Source organism: Natator depressus, chromosome 4, assembly GCF_965152275.1.
Source record: "Natator depressus isolate rNatDep1 chromosome 4, rNatDep2.hap1, whole genome shotgun sequence".
In the NCBI taxonomy this organism is placed as follows: Eukaryota; Metazoa; Chordata; order Testudines; family Cheloniidae; genus Natator; species Natator depressus.
Genome location: NC_134237.1, coordinates 12166596 through 12192188, shown reverse-complemented (window position 1 = coordinate 12192188; position 25593 = coordinate 12166596). Strand labels below are relative to the sequence as shown.

At 38.9% G+C, this 25593-nt stretch overlaps 1 protein-coding gene across 3 annotated transcripts in view; it reads right to left on the bottom strand.

The window, feature by feature from the left end:
* The window catches only part of ANKRD17 (ankyrin repeat domain 17), a 131660-nt gene that overhangs the window by 49345 nt on the left and 56722 nt on the right, over window positions 1-25593 (bottom strand). For all 3 annotated transcript variants that reach the window (XM_074950408.1, XM_074950407.1, XM_074950406.1), the window contains exons 2-11: window positions 22676-22829; window positions 20734-20890; window positions 16190-16337; window positions 15723-15870; window positions 12030-12263; window positions 9053-9147; window positions 4090-4327; window positions 3330-3521; window positions 2817-2926; window positions 783-870 (exon numbers count right to left, since the gene is read on the bottom strand). In XM_074950408.1, the coding sequence (XP_074806509.1) occupies window positions 783-870; window positions 2817-2926; window positions 3330-3521; window positions 4090-4327; window positions 9053-9147; window positions 12030-12263; window positions 15723-15870; window positions 16190-16337; window positions 20734-20890; window positions 22676-22829 (1564 nt within the window). The remainder of the gene's footprint in view (window positions 1-782; window positions 871-2816; window positions 2927-3329; window positions 3522-4089; window positions 4328-9052; window positions 9148-12029; window positions 12264-15722; window positions 15871-16189; window positions 16338-20733; window positions 20891-22675; window positions 22830-25593) is intronic.

Sequence of the window (25593 nt, the reverse complement as noted above, 5' to 3'; positions counted from 1 at the left end):
GCTGCTTGGCTGATGAAGCCGGGTTAATAAGGAGCAAGAATGACCACACATGCAGTTACTAAAATTAGACTCCTAAATCAATATTTAGGCACCTGATTTTTAAAAGCTTTGAGCACCCATTAGCTTCCACTATCTTCAATGCAAATAAAACACTAGGGCCTAAAGGGGTCTAATTTTCTGAGCTCCTAAGCCATACCACAGCTCCCAATGAACTTATTGGGAACTGCAGGTGACCAGCACCTTTTAAGTATCAGGTACCTCACTTTAGGTTACCAAGTTTGGAAGTCCTAGTCTACATAGCCTAGTGGCTTAAATATTCTAACTCAAGGTAGAGTGATTAAAATAACTTTAATGTAGTTGGAAGCAAGACAATAATGTCACTGTAAGTCCTATAATCATTCCCTGTTCTTATTAGAAACACTCTGAGTTTTATATACAATGTGTCGATTGTATGGACAATCAGGAGGATCAAATGGATCAAATATCTTCTATTTAATAAAAAATAGATCGAAACACATGAGCAGCGACTCAGTATCTGTACATTACAACATGCCGTGAAGGCTTTCATGCGCTGCCTGCGGTGCAAGAAGGGGCATGTTTAAGACAAATGATGTCCAGAACCTTAATTCCATTATGTATAAAATTAAGCATAAAAAAAGTTATCCTAGTACTAGCACTGCTATTTAAATTATTGGAAATCTACATAGAATCTACATTACATACACAGTTGTCTTCAAGTCAGAATTCTTATAAAAGCAGAAAAGAAAACTTCATGAACTCACCTTTGCTAATCAAGAACTGAACAGTGCAAACGTGACCTGCTCTTGCAGCTTTCATTAAAGGAGTTCTTCCACCTTCTGATTCATGTTCCTAGACAAAATATGAAAACAGGCTTACAAGATTGCAAAAGGTCAAGTTTCTAAAGGGATCTAAATCCAGCCTTCACTTTTTCAGCTGAAATATTATTACCATCACAAATGACTACATTTTGAGGTTTAGTAACCCAGTAATATCCACAAACTAACCGACTTATCTTGATGACATCTGTAGAACAGGGATAATACCAACCCACCTTTGTAAAGAGCTTTGAGATCCCCGGATGAAAAGTGTAAGTGTGAAGTATTAAAATGGTCAGACTGTAAAGCCCATGTTTATGGGCTTTTTTAAAGAAAAGAGTTCCCTTATTAATAAGCTTCAGAGTTAACTTCATTTTATGTGGCATTAATATAATGCTCTACAGGCATTCTCAACAGATGCTGAACATGGACAATGTCTCTGTTTACCTCAATCATCTTTATTCCATTACCTAAATACAGTTTATCAACACCTAGTAATTAAAGCAGGAACAGAATTGACATCTTTAATAGTTGCTATTGAAAGTGGGATGGGGGGGAAAATCGGGCTTTTCACTTGCAGCATAACAGAAACAGCTATTTTCTGGTATTAACCAGAATGTGGAGTGGATCATTTCTGCATTTTAATTTGAAATGCTTCATATAAATGACACGGCAGCAGTATTTTTCTGCTCAGGCTACTTTTAAGGGGTTGGAACAGCTTTGGAAGCCAGCCAAGGTAAGTCAGACTAAAGCAGTGGTCTCCAACCTTTTTATACACAAGATTACTTTTTGAATTTAAGATCAACTCAGGATCAACCCCATCCCACACTCTCCATGCCCTCTTCCTGTCACTCACTCTCCCTCATCCTCACTCACTTTCACCAGGCTGGGGCCGGGGATTGGGTGCAGGCTCTGGGCTGGGGCCGAGGGGTTTACAGTGTGGGAGGGGGCTCTGGGCTGAGCCTGGAGCAGGGGTATGGAGTGCAGGAGCGAAGGGTGCAAACTCTGGGAGGGAGTTTGGGTGCAGGGATCATATGGTCACACTGCACCTAATGTCATAGAATCCACTGGACATTTCATGAGTTTTACTTTTTATTAGTGTCATTTGTGGTTTATAGATACAAAATCATTCAGGGATTGTCACAAAACAGTGTAACATTCTTAACTGTGGGGCGTGCATTGGCTAAGCCTGAGAAAGGGAGCTGGGGTGCAGGAGTGAGGGGTGCAAGCTCGGGGGGGGGGGGGGTGAGGGGTGTGGGTTCTGGGAGGGAGTTTGGTGCAGGAGGGTACTCCAGGCTGGTGCAGAGGACTGGGGTGAGGGCTCTGGGAGGGAGTCTGGTACAGGGGGTTGGGATGCGGGAGGGGATGCGAGGTGTAGGCTCCGGCCGGGATGCGCTTACCACAGGCAGTTCCTGGCCAGCGGTACAGCGGTGCTCAAGCAGGCTGCCTGCCTGCCGTGGCCCCACACCACTCCTCAGAAGCAGCTGGCTGCTGGCACATCTCTGCGGCCCCTGCGGGCGATAGGGACAGCGGGTCTCCATGCGTTGGCCGGGAATCCCAGGGGCCACAGAGTCGTGCTAGCAGCCAGCCACTTCCAGGAGCAGCATGGGGCCATGGCAGGCAGGCAGCCTGCTTGAGCCCCGCTGCACCGCTGGACTTCTAGTGGCCCAGAGATTGCACTTGACTGGCAGAGGCTCCAGGATCAACCAGTCAATTACGATTGACAGGTTGCTGACCACTGGACTAAAGCATTTTGAGAATTGCTTTTAGATAATGAAATAATCATTTTACATCAAACTGGGAAGAAGAATCACTAATTCCCACATGGTTAACAAGCTACACAAAACTGCATTTAGATAACATATTTAAAGTAAAATGAAAGGGAGAATTTAAAAAACAAGTTTTCAGCAATTAACATTCAGTGCTCATTATATTTTTTATTTCTGATTTATAATTATCATCTAAAAGTTAATTCCTTACCAAATCTGCACCTGCCTGAAGTAAGACATCTGCTACATCAGTATGGCCATTTTCACATGCATATGTCAGTGCTGTGTCACCTGTTGCTGTTGTTGCATGCACATTAGCCCCTGAAAAGCAGTATTAATGAACATGTAAGCATTAAAACAATAGTCTAAAAATATCCAAGTCTCTATGTTCCTAACAGAACAGACTGTAAACCTCTGTAAACCTTTTTTTATCGTTCAATAAAAAGTTGATTAAAATATTCCTTTAAAGATTTTATCAGCCATACTCTGAAATGAGTCACTAAAGACACAAGTCCCCTCAGAACTGAAGTTTGAACTGCTTATTACTCTCCAGCGGTAAACATATATCCAAAATATTAAATAGTCTAGAACAGTTACATAAATCACTACAGAGTCTAACTTCATAATGCTGCTAATGAAGGTTTATCAACATGGGCACAGGCACCCTATTCAAGTAAACAAACTTGTAGAACCCAGCTAAGCGGAACAAAAAATGACTCCATACCTGCAGCTAGTAAATATTTAACAAGCTCCAAATGACCCTCTTGAGCAGCTTCCATTAGAGGTGTGGAACATCCAAGCTCTATATCAGCTCCTGCCTTAATAAGAAAATCAGCAACTTCCAGAAAACCTCCACAGCAAGCTAAAGTTAGGGCAGTTTCCTGAGTCTCTTCTGTTTGAGCATTGATGTTTGCTCCTTCCAAAAACAAGAAACAAATCCCCCACCACCAAGATCAAGTTAGTTACTGAAACAAATATTAAAAAGTTAATTTCTTTAATGAAAGACATGTAAAATGTAAAGCTGATTTGACTATTCTGTTTCAAAGAAAACTCCTGAAATTATTTGAGATCCACATAATTACAACTGTCTCTGACTAGCAGAGATTGCTCACTTGATCTCAGTGAGCACTCTTTTTTCTGTAAGATTCCAGAAGCATATTCCCCAAGTGGATCTATGCAGAGGCCAACTTGAAGAACCTAAATTATATAGATTGGTTAATCAGTATGTAATGCTATTCTGTAAAACGCATTTTCAGATTACCAGTTGCTCATTTACTTCTCACTGATTAATCTGAATTTATTTGAGGATTATTTCTTGTTAAAAAGGTCAGGATGTTGCATCTGGGAGAAAGACTATTTGAACAGGAAAAGACTGAAAAAAATAGCACTGTAACTAGTTTTGTAAATTATACATTGACATTCATATTTCTAGATGCCCATATAGCATTTTCAAACCTACTGACTAGACACACAGTTATAGTTACCTTGACCTAACAATAATGCCACCATCTCTTCATGACCTTCTCTGGCTGCTTCCATTAGTGGTGTATATCCTTCATCATTTACCTCCTCCAAGTTAGCCCCACGTTCAATTAATAACGCTGCCAGCTCCACATGTCCACCACAGGCTGCCAACGTTAATGGAGACTCAAAAGAGTCAGCAGGCATGTTCACTTGAGCACCACTGTCAAGAAGTAACCTAGCAACTTCCACATGGCCATCCTAAGAATGCAAAAAACATAAGATGAACAAAGCACAAATACAGGCAACACAAGTTTTGCCCTGACAACCAGAACTTGGCTTAAAGATCATACTTCAGTTTATGTATACTTCATTCAGACCCAATGCACTTTGTGGTTGGGATTTACAACAGAGTCTAAAGGAATTATGTGCACAAATCCCACTGAATTTCAATTGTCTTCTAACACCCTTTGACATTTTTGAAAATCCAAATAGCTAAAACAGATTAAGCGAGTTAAGATGGGAGCAAGATCAAACCCGAAGTATTTTCAAGCATTCTCAAAGCCTCAAATGTAGACATATTGCTACATTATATAGCCCCCCCAAAAGTTAAATGTGTGATTCACAAATTAGTGAACTTAATACAGCATATGCATGTTTTAAAAAAAACCAAACATGTTGACATCATAGAACTTCACTAAACTACACTAATTCAAACAAAAAAGGTTTTCTTCACCCAACTTTTTAGTAACAATTCAATACAGAAGTGTGGTAATGAGGATTCATTAACTTTGACTTAATTCGTACAGAATTTACTAGTACCTTATGAATTATCAAAAAATTAAATAAAAATAAGAAACAAGTTAGCAAGATTCTAATGAAATTCTGATCCCATCAAAAAAAAATTTACTTTTCTGTCAAAATATTCATGGTATTAGCCAAACAAGCCCCTTCACAGAAAGAAACAGACACTATCATAAATTTCACCATAAAATTACTATAATACAACCTGCTGCACACTGAGTAAAAAAAATTCTTGCTTCTTCCTAAGCTACTGTAAGACATTTTTAGTCATCTTGCCAGTGGATAAAGTTGAACTTGGGTGCTCTTTTTTAATATATGAAAGTGTGTATTTTATTGTTTAATTTAAAAAATTTAAGATATATGAGGAATATAATGTCTAGTCCTCCCAGGTTTTGCTGAAAGGTTTGTTGGGGTCTCAAGATGTATGTTACTAAGCTCTCATCTTAAAGGGGCAGAGGTGTTTTATCTTTAAAAAAATTCCCTTTCTCCAAAACGCCAGACATTCATTCATTCATTCATTCAATCAATCTAAAAAAAAATTAAAACAGGGATTAAAAATCACTTCTCCTCTCAATCGCTCAGCTTGCATTATTTTGGCTCTTGTGATGTCATTTCACTAGATATCCACTCAGTCTATCAGGCATGACAGGACCTGAAATTTTAACCAGGTTAAAAAAAAGAAACAAAAAAAACACCCACGCAGACATTCCCTTATACATCATATGCAGTAAAACAGTGCACAATATCAATTTTTCCCCCCGCCAGCCCCTTAGTTGCTATCTTGATGGACAAAATAGTAAATACTAAAATGCAGTCTCTGAAGTGATTTCTTTCCCCCTTAAAAGCAGACCATTTGGGACAAGTGTGACATGGATATTTATTCTCAATGACAGAGGAAATTTAGTTCCAGAAGAATGCAGGGAAAAAAATTTCTCAATTTGAGAACCTGCATCCCTCCTTCTGAGGCCTCTTGGAATTCAGTTCCAAGAGAGGTAAGAATCAGACAGAGACAAGCAACCACCCACCAACACAAATCCTCAAGGCATTTGAGCTAGCCACACATGTCCATTTTTTCAGAGGAAAGCATGAGTGTGGTGGAAATGGAGTGCTAGTTTAAAAAAAAAAAAAAAGTGAAGTGAAGTGACACCGCAGAAACCACCTCTACTTCTATCAGCTGTTCTCCTAAACTCACAGGGTGATATGGTCCATTTTTGTGGCTTACTATGTACAGGACTGGAAAGGACTGTATGCCTTCGGAAATCCACTCCTTGTCACTGATGCCCTTTTGGCTTTACCTTTAATTTATAGGCTGGCGTCTTGACAGATATTAGCTGCCTTAGTTACTGTAAATCATTCAGGAAAACCATACATAATATACCCATTTCTAAACGGGAAGTAAGACCTTTCAATAAGTGAACCTTTAGCAGGAAGGTTATCAGATTTTTGCTTAGCCAGACAGCATATTTTGTCTGTTTGTAAGTTTCTTGCTATACAATAAACTTATCTAAGGCCTGGTCTACACTGCGGGGGGGTCTATTACTCATTTTATTATTTTTCATTTTTATGTGAAATCACACAGTAAGCATCCATCTAATTGCTCTGGCTTCTCAATATTTAGCATCAGTATCTCAAAAACAAAAATGAACTGCCTACATCCTTCAAGCCTTCTAGAAATTAATTAAAAAATGTGAGCACCCACTTCTCAATTCAATCACTTGCAAAATCGCTTAAGTAGATATAATACCACCCAGATTTGTAGTCTTTATATTTATTTCAGGAAAGGGAAGACTGAACTAAGACTTCAATAAGGATTAGGGGCATCATTTTACAATCATCTTCAGACTAACAGGTTTATAATGTGAAAGGATTTCTTACATCAAGCACACACATTATTTACAACACACACACACACACACCCCTGCCCCCACTTTACATGCTAGTTGCTTTCCAATAGACAAGATCAGTTCCTGTCCAAGGAGTTCACAATCTAAGGATGAACAGAGACTAGGCAGGGATGGAAAATACACAATATGTTAAAAAAAAAAGGGGGGGGGGGCGGGGTATTTAAAGTACATTCATAGTAGAACTGGGTCTTTGAAAGGGACATAACAGTAGAGAGGAGTAAGGCCCTTGAGAATGAGTTCAGGAAAGTTCCCTTTGCAGAAGGGCAGTCTAGAAAAGGCATGGAGATATTTATGTCAGAAACTAACAAAACCATTCATCACAGGAGAGGAGGCTAGTAGGCTGGGGCGGTGCAATTTTAAGAGAGACAAGACTTCATAAGCTGGAATGGCTATATAAAGCTTATTTAGTTATACCGAGTTTTCAAGAAGATAAGAAGCTTGAATTTGATGTAACAGAGGAGGAGCCAGTGGACAAATTCAAAGAGATAAGTAACTAACATCATCAGAATGGGCAAGGAAGTTAAACTTCAGCATCTAGTGTGTAGCAAAAGTTAAGCTATACTTTCTCTGCTTTGATTCTGTTCTTCATTTGCATGTGAATAGCACAACAAAACTCAAAAAATTTATTGGAAATTTTGTCAGTTTCTCTGTTTAAGAGGGAATGGAGAGTCATGATACAGCACAAAGAAAAGAAAACAGCTATAATCTAGGGAAAAGGGAGGGGAAAACAGTCACAAGCAATTGTTTCCCTCTTATTATTTAGTAGGAAACCTTGATACAACATTCCAATAACTCCTTCCGTGTACAGAGTTATTATGCGTATCTGCCCACACCCATCACTCTAGGGGACTAAATTCCTGCAGCTTACATGTCATTAGACTTGGGATAGGTGAGGTGCATGCTGAATATTACACATTGAATCTTTGGTGTTGCAACAGGATAACTAAATGGAAAGATTCTGAAAAAGACCCAGATTTGCTGGAACTAAACCTGTCTGGATAGCTACTCTAAATTTAATCAAAAGTGAAAGAATTCAAATAAATCCATCAATATCTTACATGGTGAACGGGATAAATAACCAATATTATTATTAATATGAATTATATGCTGATAAACAGCTTTCCTAAACTGTCATGCAAGAGACCCAAAATCTTCAGACTCCAGCATGGACAAAGATGAAGCTTGAGGGAAAGAATGATAATCTTCTCTTGGACAGAGGCAGCTGAACAATTAATATTGCGAATTGTATGGGTCATAAGTCAACAAACTAAAAGCATAGGAACTGAACGGTAAGTTAGACCACGCCTGTGTGAGATATGACTTTCATTGCTATCACTTGGATGATAGACGATTGTAGCTCTTGCCAAAAAAATTGACTAAAATGAAATACAGCATGAAATGGATGATCACCCACATATCATTTCTTTTTTTTAATCAAACTAACTTTGAAGGGCTGTAGCCACCTCTAAGATCTCCCCTATCATCATCATGACAGATTTTTAAATGGCTATGAAGTCATGTGATCTAGAGCAACACTTTTTGTAAAAGAAGCTGGAAGAGGAACACATGGGAAATGGAAAGTCTACACATGGCAAGTTTTGTTTTATTTTTTTAAACGAGCTTCCCCGAACTGCACTAGCATGTGCTGAATGCCTCCAGTAACCAGGCAAAGACAAGCATTCAGCCTATAAGTTTAAAAGGTAAAAACATGTACATTTTAAAGTTATCTGTTAAATGCACATTTTAATGTGACCACTGGGAGCATTCATTTGATATTGTTACAGTTTAGGGATTCCTGTGAGAAGATTTGAAGGTTACCTTGAAGTTCAAAGCTCTTCTTTCAAGCCAGAGTGACTGTAGTTAAGATATGAGCCGGTGACTCAAGTGTAGTAAAATACTACTCACTTATTTCAAGACTTTTGTGCAGGCCTCAGAAATAACCAAATTCTAAATTTTTTTATTGGAACATGGCCAAACAGGTGCTAGCACAGCAGTCAAAAGTGTCACCCAGTACAAAATATGACTCTTGTGAAGCATAAAATGAGTGCTAATTTAGATCATTCTGCTTTAGAGAAGTATTGTCTTAAACCATGTTTTCTTTACCCTCTTTTGAGTATGGGGAGAGATAAAAATAATGAGGCACAATGAATGGGCATATATAATTTAAATTAGATTGTGTACCAAATAGACAAGAGGATCGTTGTTTTGTGGATCTTCTCCAGCAACTGGAGAAATGCTAAATATGCTTCCATGCTACAGCAATGTATTTGTTTCTTACCATACAAGCTTCCATTAAAGCAGTGTGCATTTCATCTGTTTTATGCTCCTGGTCTGCACCTGCCTCCAGAAGAAACCTCACCATTTCTAAATGGCCTAAATTGAAAATACATAATTAATAAAAACCTCAAAACCTGTTCAACAAGTCACATTCTTCTGTTTTGTGTGTGTGTGTTCATAGACTGAAACACAGCAGAAAGGTTTTAACACATCTAGTTAAACAATGCAGGACTCAGTTACAACACCATAAACAAAGAAAATTACTTTGGAAATCATCACTTCCACCTCCCATATTTTTAGCAAGGGTAAAAATCAGACTTTTACTGTAAACATCATAGCCTACATTATCTAATCACTAAAATAGTGTACAAGTGCACTATTCCATGTGATATGCTACAAGAATGTTCAATTAATTGCACAAATTTCATATCGCTTTATAGGGACTTCAGATACTGTTCAGACAGAAGACTAGACTAACTGGTTTAATCCTAACTTTAATTGTAAGCATGTTGTGAAAGGCTGCTGTCCATTTATTTATGAATACTGTATATGACCGGTTTATGGAAAATATTTATTGTATGACTGTATAGGATTAATTCACTGTATGCACAGGTGGATTTAGTTTAATAGCAGGGTCTTAGGAAACCAGCAGAAAGGCAGCACAATGTCTCTAGATGAATAACCTCCTGGTAAATAGGTCAACAAGTTAAGAGAAAATACCTGAGATTATCTGAGCAGATGGCTACTTTCCAGCTCCAGCCGAAGTACACAGCTGTTTTGCTAAGCTGGGAGCATAAAGTTCAAAGGGACACTAGCAATTAACTCATTCTCCAGAAGGAGGGACACAGTTGTTTGGACCTGTAGGAAAGGAACAGGCTGACACACATACAGGCCCTCCGGAGGGGGTTTGGAATGGTTGGACCTTCCTGGTTTCCAGGGGATGGTAATCCATGGGTGACAGATGTGTATAAACAGTTTTCAAAATCCTCTCTCATGTTTCTGTGTTCCTACTGTTAAAGATTAAACAATACTTTGTTTTAAGAAAGCAGTCTTGTCAATCTATGTACCAGTGACCCCAAAGGGAAGACTTGCAGGGGCTGAGCCCAGTCTGACTTGCTAGGAAATCACAATTGCTATACAATAGGCAGTAGCCCATGACCTTTTATAAAAGAGTGGGAGAATTGAGGGATTCCACCCCAGGAGAGGTGAAACAAGAGGCCTAACACCTGAAGAGGGTTCGCTCAGAGACCAGAGAGGGGTCCAAAGGCACAACTGGGCCTGTACCTGTACCACAATCCATTTTCAACTTTTTAGTCATGGATTTGAGGGGGGGGGGGGGGGGGGAAGAATCCTGCAAGCCAAGACAGCAACAAAAAATAGTGGTAACAACATTGTCACACTCAGGTTTTCAAGCCTCAGACACGAGATCTGGAAGCAAATTAGAAAGCCAAAAAGAGTTCAGAACCTCCAAGAAAGAAAGGAATACAAGACTGAAGGAGCACTTTGAACACAGTCAACTTGAACTCCAAGTTCTTTCCTATGCAAAAGAGTGAGGAGCTGTGTAAGTACAAACTTGCGCGGTTTGCTTTTTACTCTGCTTCCAAAGCTCATAGATCAGGATTCAAAATCCAATCATATTGCTCTGTTATAATTCATTTTCAGAAGACTCCATTACTACTTACTCTTTTCTAAACACCATCAAAAACCACATCCCAATACCTAGGATAATAGAACAGTGCAACAGGAACAATCAGAAAAATGTAATCAAGAATATTAGAACAAAATTAATGATCACCCAAATACCTCAGTGCTCAGCTACTATGCTGATGTAGCTACATAAGTATGTAGATTACAGACACTAAATGGAAAGCACAGATCCACCATAATAACTATTTGAGTGAAACCTGCCTTAAGTAACCATTTGAGGGACAAATTAGTTCATTTAACAGATGGGGCCTTCTAACAGAAGTAAACAAGACTTGCATTCCATGGGTCTGGGTGGTCTAAGATAGACAGTTGCCTAAAAGGGAGGCAGTGTTCTCTAGTGGATAAGGCACTGGAATGGGACTCAGAAGACCCGAGTTCTCTTCCTGGCTGTGCCACTGGCCTCGACAAGTACTTCCCCTCTGTGGCTTTATTACCCCTATTTTACAGATGGGGAAACTATACTGACCTTTGTAAAGCACCTTAAAATCTACAAATTAAAAGCACTATACACAAAGGTATTATTCATGGTCTTTTCTACCTGTTTCACTGAATTATAATAAGAAAAGGAGTACTTGTGGCACCTTAGAGACTAACATTTATTTGAGCAAGCTCACGAAAGCTTATGCTCAAATCAATTTGCTGGTCTCTAAGGTGCCACAAGTACTCCTGTTCTTTTTGCGGATACAGACTAACACGGCTGCTACTCTGAAACCTGAATTATAATAGTGGACTTTGTCTAGAGCAATTATAATAAACTATTACAAAATATTTTGGTTCCCCAATATCATTTTCTCCAAATAAGGGCTTAATCTTCAAGCACTTGTAGAAATGTTTTTCATATTTTGTTCAACAAGCAGCTTATTTTCAGAAGCTAGATACTTTTTTTTGTAGTGCGCAGTAAATAAATCATTCCACTGATTTTCAGTTAACTGCATTTCTTCATGAAAGTCTGCACTTTTACTGGTTATTTTACTGACATAACAGGATTTAAAACCTCATGTAAATAAGAGAGATAAAATAAGGACCAGATTCTGATACACTTACATTGAATAGCATCTCACTCCATAAGTGGCCCCACTGATTTTAATGCAAGGTACTAAACCAGGGTTAAGGGATCAGACTCTGGTCCTTAATAAATTGCAAAATCTATATCTATCTGTAACATTGTAACTAATATATTTTATGTTGAATACTAAGGCTTGTTAAGGAAAGTAAGGTGTTTTAGGAAAACTTCTACAAAAAAAGTAAAGGCTTTAATACTGATACTGCACCTTTGTAACAAGCCAATGTAAGTGCACTCTCCTTAAATTCATTGGAATGTGTATTGATTCCTGCTCCGTTTTCTAACAGCACTCTGGCTACTTCCACATGTCCAGCACTTCCTGCTTCCATAAGTGGAGTGTGACCATTTTCATTGTGGTCCTCAATGCTAGCGCCGGATTCCAGCAGTACCTTCACAACATCTACATAGCCCCCAGCACAGGCGTAGGTAAGTGCTGTGTTGCCTAGTACCAGAAGAGAGAAGAAACAAAAACAGAAGTTATTCAGATATTTTGTTCTGGCAACAGGAATTGTTTCTACATCCCACTTACCCCTAGACTCATTTCAATACTTAATATTAACTCTGATATTTTTAAAATGTTTATAAAATTTTTAGGTTATGGCTCAAGAAACAGTACAATTAAAAACAAAACAACTTTTCACACGTACACCAATGCTAACAGACTAAAACCCTGAACTATAAATGGTGTCTAATGACCTGATTTGGGAGGGGGAAATGAAATCACCCCCATTTTTCTCCACGTAAATCTGCAACCTCTGGCATGACTCATCTCCACACTGATAATTTAATGGGAGGTGTGAAAAATGTGTTATTTTCAGTTTCAGTGTAGTGATACTACTCTGCACAAAGGAAAGCTGATGTTAGATCAAGTAAGGAGTGGAGTGAACTGCCTTGGATAAGATGATTTCAAGACTTAATCCCAAAGAGTTAATTTTTAGTACCCAAAGCTGGAATCAGCATATTTTCATTAAATATACTTTCATTCTTTTATGAATCACAGACAACATGAGCATTCCCCCCCCCCCACAAATTTTTTTTTTTTTTTAAACGGGAATGATACTGCTACTCTACTTTCTGACAACTATTTGGTAACGAAAAAATTTCCTATTCTTCTAATATTTATTAATAGTTTGTTGAAAGCAACATATTTGTAAAACAACTCATAACCAAGACTTCAGTAGTTAACACTCTACTGCAGGGCTGACAAGGACACTTGCAGTTACCCAAAAGTAGTTTCTCTAAAATACAAAATTAAAAACAAAATTTATCGCTTGTGAAGTTATGCACTGAAACAGATTATACATGAATAAAATAATCTGGCAAAAGAAACTGCAAAGAGTAGTTTAAAAAAAAACTTCTCACAATCACCACTTGTCCAATTAATCTCTGCCAGAATTCAAGCAAGCAATCGTTTGCAACAAAGCAAATAAGTAGTCAATAACAAACTATCCAAATTATGCTCAAAATAGTATAATGTAGTCTATGTCATTGTCTTCATAGATCTGTGCTTACATTTCTTTCATGGAAATTTCACTTTTGAAACTATTCACTGACTTGGGTTTTCAAACACCTATCATTATCTACATACCTTTAGGGAAAAGATTATTATACAATGTCAAATGGATCAATAGCCACAAAGAACTATGCCTATGCTTTTTTTTTTTTTTTTTTTTTTTAAAAAACAGATTGCTCATGCTATTAGAAATATCTAGTGATTCCCAAGCCTCACCAAATGTTAAAATAAAAACAGTTGGTAAGTTAAATGTATAGCAAAGGTATGTCTCCAGATGAACTTCAAATTTCATTATCGGCTTAATACAGCAAACACTTATAATCTAATTTGTATTCATGATAATACAGCAGTAGTCTCTCAAGTGGCACACAACTGCAGCTGTCCACAGTCTAGAATTATAGGGTGAATCCGGCTCTTATTTAAGTCAAAAGGAGAGCTATCATTTAACTTCAACAAAGCCAGGATTTCACCCATAGCTCCTGCAATGCTCTAAAGGTCCAGGAAGTCACATAACTCATGGTATGGATCCCAAACCCATGAAAACTATCAACATTTCTGCTACTTACAACTCTTTGGAGATTTTCAAGGTGTGAAAGATATGGCAATTTTCTCAAAAGTATTCTTGAAAGAAATTACATTAAGTTTATGCATTATTGTAGACTGAGATTGTATGTAACCTTGGGGGGCAGGGGGGAGAGAAGTGACAGATGTGAGACCTGGGAGTTCAAAAAACTATATTGAAAATGTGCCAGACAGGTATGGACTTTTGGGACAATAAGTGTAAATGGATTTCCTGGGGAATCCCTAAGGAAGAGGTTAATGCAAATTCCTAAATCCAGGTACGCAAATACCCAGCCTTCTGAAGTTACTCAGACAAGAAGGTCATTGTCTCCTGGTTGCCAGGCACAGGAGGCCAAGATCAAAGGCCTGGGCTATATAAAGAAATGACTAATTTGCTCAGTTTCTGTTCTGGATCTAAGACAAAAGCATTTGTAATCATAGGAAAAACCCAGTTGTGGGTTTTGAAGGACTAAAGCCTATCACAGCCCTATATTGGATTGGGAGTGACCTCTGGTAAGCTTTTTAGCCTCTGTGTAGGTTCTTTTATTGTTTAAATGTTTTCTCTGTAATGCTCTTAACTTAAGAATGAATGTGTTTACTTAGAAGGAGCTGTGTAGTAACTTATAACTGCGGGCAATGCTCTGGTCATAGTCCAGAGAGAGAGCAACAGAGAAAGCAAAGCACAAATGCTGGCCTTTTTAGGCAAACTGGCTTGCTGGAGATATCTCAGTGTGAGGCAGGGAGCTATACCGTCTTGAAATCTCCGGTCAGGAGAGAGTGAGATGCGACTTTTTGCCCAAGTGAGTTGATGGCTAGGAGCCAGAAGCCTAAAGTGGATGTCCTGGGTGGACCATGGAGGGGGAAAAAACAGGTGCACTTGCTCTGAAATGGATATGAGGCACGTGAAAATCATGGTATGTGTTGTTTCACTCAGGATTTTTTGTATTTTTTCAACCGTACTGCCTCACAATTTTAAAGGGTTTTTTTAGCAAAGAATTTTTTTTTTTTTTTTTTTTTTTTTTTTTTAAGATTTCATATAGGAGGAGGCAACTAGTTGTCTTATTAGGACACACTAATGGATTATGAAGAGTGTGTGTGTGTGTGTGTGTGTGTGTGCGTGTGTGTGTGTGTGTGTGTGTGTGTGTGTGTGTGTGTGTATTTTATCTTGACTCTAAAGCTTCATGTTCCAAATAGACAACTGGCAAAGAGATATAGGACACCACTATTTGTTAGGACCACACTTTTGTTTCTCTTCCTTCCCCCCATGCGCATCCTGTCTCTGCCCCCTTCACTTCCTTGATCTTAATGATCTTTTAATCTGTTCTCTCCTTTACATCATCTTTTTTGCTCTCATTCCCATAGTACCATTCCATCTCTTGGATTGCCAGTTTCCCCTGCTACTGTTCATCACAGAAAGTGCATCCAGACTAGCTGGCAGACAATTATTCACACTGATTGATGGCTAGTGAGCATGTTTCTCAATGAGTCCAGTACATGTTGCAAAGTTTAGAACAATACACACCGTGGTCTATAGTCTATTATTTGGGCAAGAATGAACTTTATCACCATTTGCAAATGAAGATGGAGTAACAGCTACTGCAAAAGTGAAAAAGGCAGATGTAAACTTCAGCTTCCTGTTTGATTAAGACTGGCGATACTGACCATATGTCTGGAGTCAATCTTTTTTATTTCTCCAAGAAATATGAAAGCAACAGGCAAACACAGTGGAGGGGGGAACAAACAACTGACTCACCAGATGCAAAAAAGCTAAGCGTTTCCATGACAGAACACTCAGACATTCACTGTTCATCGTGGCACATTTATTACCTGTTGATGACTGTGCATTGACGTCAGCACCATGAGCTAGCAGCAACTTCACAATTTTGACGTGTCCGCCATTAGCAGCAGCCATTAAAGGTGTTATGTCTCCTTTAATACCTCGGTCTTCTACATTAGCATGCATTGCCAGAAGAACCTTTGGCAGAACGGACAAGTGTTATTGTAAGATGACAAATGCCCAAATTGTCATAGAGCTTAAAATTGCATTCTATATACAATCCTGTTTTGTGAAATTGTGTCTTGTAAGAGCTTATTTCAAATGCTATATATATATACAAAGTGCCTGTCAGCAATGCAAATTTTTTCTAATGAAGCTGAGTTTTTATCTGTTGAAAATAAGTGAAGAGTGAAGTAACTGAAATTTTACTTGGGCTCTGTACCACCACAAAGGCTGAATAGCGATACACCAGGACAGTACTTTCTATACCGTGTAAAAGAAAGCACTGGAAACCAACCTGTGCAAGCTCATAGTATCCAGCTGAGCAGGCTAAACAAAGGAGACTTTCCCCTTCTTCTGTGTGCTCATTCACGCTTCTCCCTTCAATCAGCAACTTTCGCACAGCATTTACATCTCCTTCTGAACAAGCTTCTGCCAAACTGCGGCTAAGAAAGTAAACATCATCTTCAGAAAATGAAATTTTAACTACACTTTAAGCAGTAAAGAAATACCTATGTGAGTAGAGTAAAAGTACTATGTTCTTTTCAAATTCAAACCTGACCTGTCATCATGATGCAGTCAACACAAGAAAAGTGCGATAGAAAAAGGTTTATACTGTATTTCAACATATCATTTGAAAAATTAGAACTCTCATGAGCAGTTAGTGCTTCTGCCACTTTAAGCTCTGGTAAAACAGAATCCAGTACAAACATTTTCAAGCCCATCATGTCACGTTTTAGTTTATCAGACTTCCTGTATATAAATAGAAACAAGGGAAAATCTAGGTGATGGAACAGCAGCACTGTACAGTCATAGGTCTGACCACTGCCCCTGGTGAACCCTGCCACTGATGTTTCTAATCTGAACCTTTACACATCTGTGCAATAAAAATTTAATAACTTACATTGTTTGCTACAAGTTGTCTCTGTTATAATGCTTTCATTTTATGGGAGGTTTACTGTGGACACGGCAGAATAGCTAGCAGCCAGTCTAACCAAAGTTCTTGTTATATCAGGTAAGAGGGAGCCTGACAGAGGACTTTTTGGGGGGGAAGGGGGACAGGTGGGTGAGGAGTGAAGGGGGAAAGGGAAGTACGGTTGGGTGATAAGCAAGCAGGAAGAAATGTGCAGGAGAGGAAGCAGCACACCATGATATGGGATTGCTAACTAAAAGGCTGATTTGGGTGGAAAGAGATGGCCTGCACTGGTATCATGTTTTGCCTACTTTGCAGTGTCTATCTGGTAACTTATGAGCAGGGATCCTAGAAATCTGTTTGCCATGGAAAAACACGGAATATGAATTTTTATGGAAAATCTTTAGTTTTTACATTTTTTTAAAAAATGAAATCATATGTTAACTACAGTGGAACCTCGTTTATACAATTTAATTGGGACTGGGGCCAAATCGGACAAGCAAAAATTCAGATAATCCATAGAATGGGCAAAGAGCTGCAGCATCCCGGGGCTGAAGTTCTTTGCCCATTCTCCGAATTATGTGAATTTTTGCATATCCAATCTGGCCCTGGTCCCAGCTAGATTGGATAAACAGGGTCCCACTGTATAATGTGGCTAGGGAAACTAAAGTTCAGCGTTTCATTTTAAATCACAGAAAAAATGCGGATTTTTATGTTTTTTTAAATCAGAGAATTTTGGGTTTTTTTATGATGGGAAACTAGGATCCCTGCTGATGAGGTTGTCATCTACCAAACACTGTGGTGATTCATTTAGGCAGAAACGATCTGGGCTTTACTCCTGGTATACACCACATACAATCAATAAAAGCAGATCTGGACCACAGAGATGTGTCTCCAGGAGCTGACAGAGTTTTCTCTGATTTGGTTGGGCATCTGAATAATTGCTACCACAACAATATGAAAGCTATAAGTAAATACTGGAAGAACCTCAATCAGGAAATTGGAGGGTAAACGACTGACCGGAAAATGCATACAGCATGGCATAGAAACATTACTAGCTCTGACACCTTACTGTTTCTTGGAAATGGGGTGGATCTACTGGACGGGCTCAGAGGATCTTTCTCTCAAACATAAAACTGTCAATATTTTGGAACAGAAACCCTGTGTGATTTCTCTTGCTGGCCTTGCTACCTTCCAACCCTCAGAAACATTACCAGGAACACCATCCCATTCTAACATAGTTGTCCTTCGTTCCAGGCACAACACATGAGTCCAGTTATAGGAGGGGGAGAAATAATGTCAACAGAAATGTCTGTATATCAGGAAGTGAAGACTTCAGGTAGATGCGTTCACTATCGTACCCAGACCCCAGCACTGCAAGCTGGGGACAGGCTGGACAGGGGAACCACACTGAATGGATCAGGGGCATGACTGTAGGGAGGTGCCGATGCAGGGCTGGTGTGTCCAGCTGATTGTGGGGAGGGGCTGGGTTGGTATGCAAACTGCAGGACATGATATGTATAACTGCCTAAATGGCTACTAACTCCTACCAACCACACATCTCTTCCTTAAAAAAAAAAAAAAAACTCAGGAAATTCAATGGCAAAAAAACTACGTTAATGCAGAGTTAAGGTTACTTGGTGATATGACATCACATTCCAGAATGCTGAGTTGAGCAAAACTCAAGCTTCTGAAAAAACAGCAAATGCACAGTTAAGGTTGCCCAGGCAATCTAAACTCTGCCCTCTTTCAGCTGTGTTCCAATATGTCCCGTTAACACACACAACTTTTCTTTACCTATCCCACAGTTGCTGAAACATATAAGCTCTTCACCTCCTTTTAGGACCCATTCTCACCCACAGGATTTCAACACACACTTTCCCCCCATTCCTCTGGAGATGGGGGTAGCCAATGGGAACTATGTGTATACTCTCCCGTGTGGGGAGTGTGTCAGATGGGGTAGTGATTGAGCCTGCTTGGTCAAGGTGTGTTTGTGATATGAGGAACAGAGTTGAATACTTTGAGGCGTGTTACAGAGCTGTGATTCTGACATGAGGAAATCTGTATTTTGCACCTGTCAATGTGTAAGAGCAAAAGGAAGAGCTGCATGTGTACCTTCAGGATCCAGTGTATATCATTTCGTTGCAGAATTGTGTAGGTTGTGTCTGCAGCAGGACATACAGCTTTTATCACTGAGGATCTTGTCAGCTGTGAGATGGAATATGAGAGAACTAATGCTCTAATGATGGTTAAGCGAAAATGGACATTTGAGATATCTGGGGAGTACGCATAAGGGAGGTGCAAAAGGCTGCGAAATAGTTCTTAAATTGTACCTTTGAGAGTTTTTCAAAGAAGTTGGCTAAGGGTATGTCTACACTGTAATTAGACACTCGTGGCTGGCCTGTGTCAGCTAACTCGGGCTCACAGGGCTTGGGCTAAAGGACTGTAATGGCAGCGTAGCCTGCAAGAGGCCAGGATCCTGGGTCCCAGAAATAGGACCCCAGCCCGAGCATCTACACCACAATAAAACAGCCTCTAAGCCCAAATCTCATGAGCCTGAGTGAGCTGACACGGGCCAGCCATGGGTTTTTAACTGCAGTGTAGACACACCCTAGCGTGAGAGAGTGTATGTGAGGACCTGGAAGCTCTGGAATCTCAAGGGCCAATCTATGTGTGTATTGAGACGTTGCTCAAAGCAGCTAGAGCAGGGGTTCTCAAACTGGGGGTTGGGACCCCTCATGGGGGTTGCAAGGTTATTTCATGGGGGGTTGCGCGCTGTCGGTCTCTACCCCAAACCCCGCTTTGCCTCCAGTATTTATAATGGTATTAAATGGTATTAAATATATTAAAAAGTGTTTTTCATTTATGGGGGGGGGGGGTCGCACTCAGAGGCTTGGTATGTGAAAGGGGTCACCAGTACAAAAGTCTGAGAACCACTGGGCTAGAGGGAAGGTGGCAACTCCCTTTTTGTCCTTTAATAGTGTTAGTTAGAATCTTGTGGGTGAGAATGAATGGATCCTAAAAGGAGGTGAAAAGCTTGTACATTTCAAAACCTGTGGGATTGGCAAAGTACAGGTAATGTTTGTTAATGGGGCATACTGAGGCACTGCTGAGTTTTTTGCCATTGTATATGTATTACAGTAGCGCCTTGAGGCTGCAACCAACACCATGGCTGCATCATGCTAGAGGATATACAAACACCCCAAAAGCATAGTCCCAACCCTGAAGAGCCTGTATTCTAAATAAAGAAGACTAAGTGTGAGACAGGGGTGTAACGTATAAGCAGAAGACTGGGAACAGAGACAGATTAAGAGACCTGTCCAAGGTTCCACAAGAAGTACGGCAGAGCCGAGATCCGAAGTCACTTCCCAAGTCCCACTCCATTGCCCTAACCATAAGACCACAACTTCCTCCCTTAACTTAAAAAAGCCATAGAAGGATCTTGATCTTATTTGCTCCTCAACCCTACTTCACCATTTATATTAACCACTTTCTTTTTAAAAATAAATAAATAAAAATAAGGAAGTGGGCAATAGAAAAAATATTTAAAATCTTCCACTAGTTTCAGGACTCATCATCTCCTGAAGAAATTTGAAGAGGAAAGCACACTATCATAGCAGGCTCAGAGCCTACTAGATTTTGTTTGACATTTGAAATTATGTCTAAGGTAGTGAAGTATGAATTTTCCTTGAATGCGTTAACACTTTTAGTACTGATGTCAATAAATTCCCAGTACCCCATGCAAAAGCATTTTACATGTCCCACCTGGAAAGCTTAGTGCCAAATGGATTAAATAAAAAGCCCGAATTGACAATCTGAAGCCAGTTCAAGCTCAACAACTATGTCATTATTGGTGTCTCCTTTCTTTCGCTATACAACAAAGAATGTGTTTTAAGTGGCAGGGAAAAAAATGCAAAAGATCTATTTACTTGTCCGTCTGCCCTGCATTTGCTGTGCTTTCCGCTCTCATTCGGGTAAGTGCAGCAGCAGCTTCATCCAACGCACAGCTGACCGAGGAAGTCAGTCTACGAAGCACCTCGGGATCTGCAAATGCTTTACCATCAGCGGTGGATAATTTACCTATTCCTTTCATTCCAATTTATGACAAGTGGATACGTACACCGAAAAAGGAAAACAAAAGTAACAAAGAAAGTGTAAATTCAGTCCATACAATATGTTAGCAGAAACCATTCCAATACTGATTGCACAGGGAAAATTTCAGGTACACTGGACATTTATGTTTTTTTAAAATGACTTTAGACAATTTGAACAATGATCCTGTAACATAACTGCATTCACGATGACAGCACAAAAGTGACAACTCCCTTAAAAGACCAAACAGTGAGTGATTTTAAGTTACTGAAAACTGTATGCTGTAAATGTTTTTTTTCAACTGAATTTCAAAACAAGACCTCAGTGGGCAATTTGCACATTCCAAGTTTTAAAACTAAGCATTTCTTTTTAAAAAAAGAAAAGGAGTACTTGTGGCACCTTAGAGACTAAACCAATTTATTTGAGCATAAGCTTTCGTGAGCTACAGCTTGAGCTTATGCTCAAATAAATTGGTTAGTCTCTAAGGTGCCACAAGTACTCCTTTTCTTTTTGCGAATACAGACTAACACGGCTGTTACTCTGAAACCTGTCATTTCTTTTTAGTATCCTAAACATTTCTTTATAAAAACAGGCATTTTTCATCTGTACCACCTCTGGAAGACAAACAGTTGTACAGGTTTCTATAAAACTTTCAAGAAAAATTTCATCTCTGATCTGAGACCAAACAACCCCAAATTAATATTAGTGTTCTAATTATTAAAAATAGTACATAAATGTTTCAGGATGTGAGAAGTTAAGTTCTGGCCAGAACTCCATGGAGCCCTGTGGTTGAGGCTGCTCAGGATTTGTGCTCCATCAGCACTTCTCCCTGGAACACTAGTTTCACACCCTGTCTGGCTAGCCCCACTCACTTTCTGAACGGCACTGAACAGCTCTTCTCTCTTCCCAGTGGAGATGAGGTGCTGACAAATGTATTTGCCTCACTGTTCTAGGGGGGGATTTTCCACCAGTGGGGACCCATTGCCTGGATCCTGACAGCACAATGAATCAACCCCATTAAGAAGTTAAGCTTACCACCACCTTTGCAAGTAGATATGTTAAGCTTTTGGGGATGACTATTCTGTTTGTTAAAGCTTGCAATATAATTTTGGTAAGGCACTCAAATATAAATAAAAATAAGGAAAAACTGAACTGGAGGCTACTCTATTACAGGAGAGCTACCTTACAGAAAAAAAAGAGGCTGATAAATGGTGGGCACTGATTTCTACTTCCTTCACAGGGAGAGCTAAGAGGGTAGCCATCTTTTCCATTAAAAAAATAAAATAAAATAAAATAAAGCCCATATAGAAGATATGGTTAAAGACCTAGAAAGGAGGAGTCTTAACCAGGGCAACTACAGAAACAAAAGTAAAACAAGCTCTATAATTCAGACAGAGTACTTTCACTCACTCTCAGTCTGAAGTGTGGCCTTGCACGTGGGAAATAATTCCGAAATGGGAGGTGGGGAAATTAATTGAGCTTTACTAGCATCATATAAATATATCACAAATAAAATAAGGTGGAGTTCTGTAGTCAGAGAATGATATCAGGACATTTCTTTTTCCTGCATTTTCAAATGCTTTTGGAAAGGAATGTATTTTAATTAGTCCCATCCCCCCTGCAAAATAATTTTCACACCACTGAAAGTTCACACTGCATTCATTAAGCCCCAAGACTGCCACACTTACACATGAAGATTAGTACTTATGCAAGCAGACCCATTATGGTCTCAGGAGTAAGGGTTGCAGGACTGAGCCCTTAAAAGACATGAGTACTTACCTGCAGCTTCTAGTAAAGCTTCTAATCTAGCTTGGGTTTCTGGGTCTACTGTCCTCAAGTCAGCACCATCAGCAGTACTAGACAAAAGCAATTTGGAAGCAGTCTCCAACATTGGATTTTCCAGATCATCCTGATCCAAAATGAATGACTCCACCTAGAAAGAAAAAAGAACACATTAGCCTTAATAAAATTCCAATCCTTAATTCTGTAATTTTAAAGTCCATTCATACATTTTTTTTTTAAATCAAAAGGTGCAGTGATTGTCTCTTAACAAATAACATTTTCAGAAGCACTTGTGTTCGCATAATTCTGTTCCCTCTGAGGTTACTAGGAGTTTTCCTTCCATGGAAGCAGAATTAAGCCAATCCTGAACACTTCTCAAAATTCTACATAATTATTTCATAAATTAAAAACTGTAAACATTGCTCTACAATTGGTAACCAGTAGATGCCATTTTACATTAAATTATTTTAGGCTTAAAATCTTAATTAGCATTAAAAGTTGTGAACCAAAGTATAAATGCTGGAGAAATTTACATGGAGACAAAAACATCAAGTAACATTTTAGACTAGACTTTACCTCCGCAGAACTACAACTAGTATTAGTCATGAATTCCCACAGAAGCTGGTGTATATTTCTGAGATATATGAAAGCTATATATTTAAAAGACAGAAATGTTCTGTATGCTATACACAGTGCAACAAACTAATGGAATAAGGTTAATACCCAGATAAGAATATGTAGTTATTGAAAAAAACAACACCACAAATTCCAAGGTTGTAAGGTTTTCTCCCAGATTTTGCAGTTACACAGAATGGAATATGACTTCTAAAAATGGTCTGGTTTTCAGAGGTACTGAGCACTTCCTTCTATGAGAAAAGTGTAGGTGTTCAAAACCTCTGGGGAGGAAAAATCAGACCGGAGAGGTTTACCTCTTGACTGCAATGGTAGCCCTTATCATGTAAACCGAACTGTTGTCCAAATGTGCCAGACAATTGTACTAAGTGTGAGTGTCACTATTTATCTCACTGGAGTGAGAACTCTGAAGCCTGATTATGATCACTGGAGGGCCAGCATTACCATTTAATTGCTGGTGGTTCTACTAAATTCAGCACAGCCTATTTAGCACGAGTGGACTACCTGCACAATCCTACTGTTTTATTGATGGGATGCTGAAAGGTTTTGAACAACACTGCTGAATACTCAAAAATCATTATTTTGTATCCAGATCTCTGCTCTTTTCAATACATATTGTGAACTAAAACAGCTCAATTTCACTAATCAATCCAGGTAAATTGGTTTTTTCCCCCCATTAAAGACAGTAATATTTTGCAACCGTTTTAACAGATTATGGAGGAAAAACTTAAGTACAAAGTGAGCACAACTTTTCCTCTAAAAGCACTTTAAGTGTTCTGTTAATTTATGTGAAAGACTATTCTGACTTTCAGTCATTGTTTCCCTCTTGTTTGATTATAGGGTCAATGAATACTCTAATGATATTGATATTAGGAAATAGCTTGGATAGATCTCAATTAGATTTCTTTTTTTATAAGATGCATTACACAGGAGATATCTGCACTCTGAAAGAAGCGACACTACAATCTGGTTTGCACTTGCACTACCTTTTATGATATTTACAAAAGCTGGCCCCCAGACTAGTTTAGGAGTAGTAAAATAGGTTTAGGTTTAAACAAGCATCAGTGAAACAGATTGCCAGATAAGACAGAAAGACAGAAAGTAAGTAAGTATTACTGGAGTGCCTAGGAACACTATTCAAGGACTGTTGTGCTAGGTCCTACACAAACATAGAACAAAAAGATCGTCCCTAAAAATGTATCTTTGTGGCTGCTGATCAAAGTAACTCACTGAATTTAACGTAATGCAGAACTGAAACTAAAAAGGTTGCTACCTTAAGCTTACTCCTATGAAGAGGCATATAAATACGTATTTCTCTCATAGGTACTGCCTACTACATTTACCCAAGACAAATGGGGTACAAATATCATCACAGTCTCTGTCCAGACCATGCACGTTATATTTTCAGCCTTTAATGAATGTGTTATGGATTTTTTATTACAAAAGTCAAATGAAACATAACTCTAAAAGCCAAAAACATTCACTGCACTGGAACATCTGGACTATACTTGGATTTGTTGACACAAAAGTGAAAAATACCAGGCTGACTTTAACAGGATGCTGTGTCCCAGTTACCTTTTGCAGAGGAAAGAGCTATTTGGGTAGAAAAGCTTTGAAGTTTTAAATGGTCTGAAATTTAAAAGTTTGACATTAGATGCCTACTCCGCCCACCCCCGCTTTCTGATTAAATCTAGATCATTTCAAAGCTATTTTTATGCCCAGCACATAAAAATAGAGGATAGTCTGAGGGTTTAAAAAAAAGAACAACTCTGGCTGCTGCCCTCAAATAGGCTGCAAATAGTCCAATATTGACATTTTTTAAAGACAGGTTACAAGGATTTTTTTAAACAAAATAATGAAGTCGACTCTAACAGACAAGTTACAAGTAGGTATGGCATAAACTTAATTAAACTCTGATTTATTAATAACTTGTGTTATACCCTCACATGGTTGCAGGTTTCCATTACCTTTAATTTTCTTTACAAAATATAAAGGCCAAATACTCCAGGAAAGGTGACATATCTTGCACAAATAATTTCACACAGATCTATTGTTCTGTTATAAATCACTCATAAGACATGTATAAATTTCTGTTAGCTTCCTATTTGTTTTCAGGAAGTGAGGCTCCCCCAGCCTGGTCCTCATTTCTACTTCCCAACAACTCCTCCACCTCTGTACTTCCTGCTCTAAAGCCACCCATGAGAATGAATGCCCTTTACTCAATGGTGTGTGGCCCAAGAGCTACTTTAACTCCTTTCATTGTAAAAAAACTGAATTGGGAG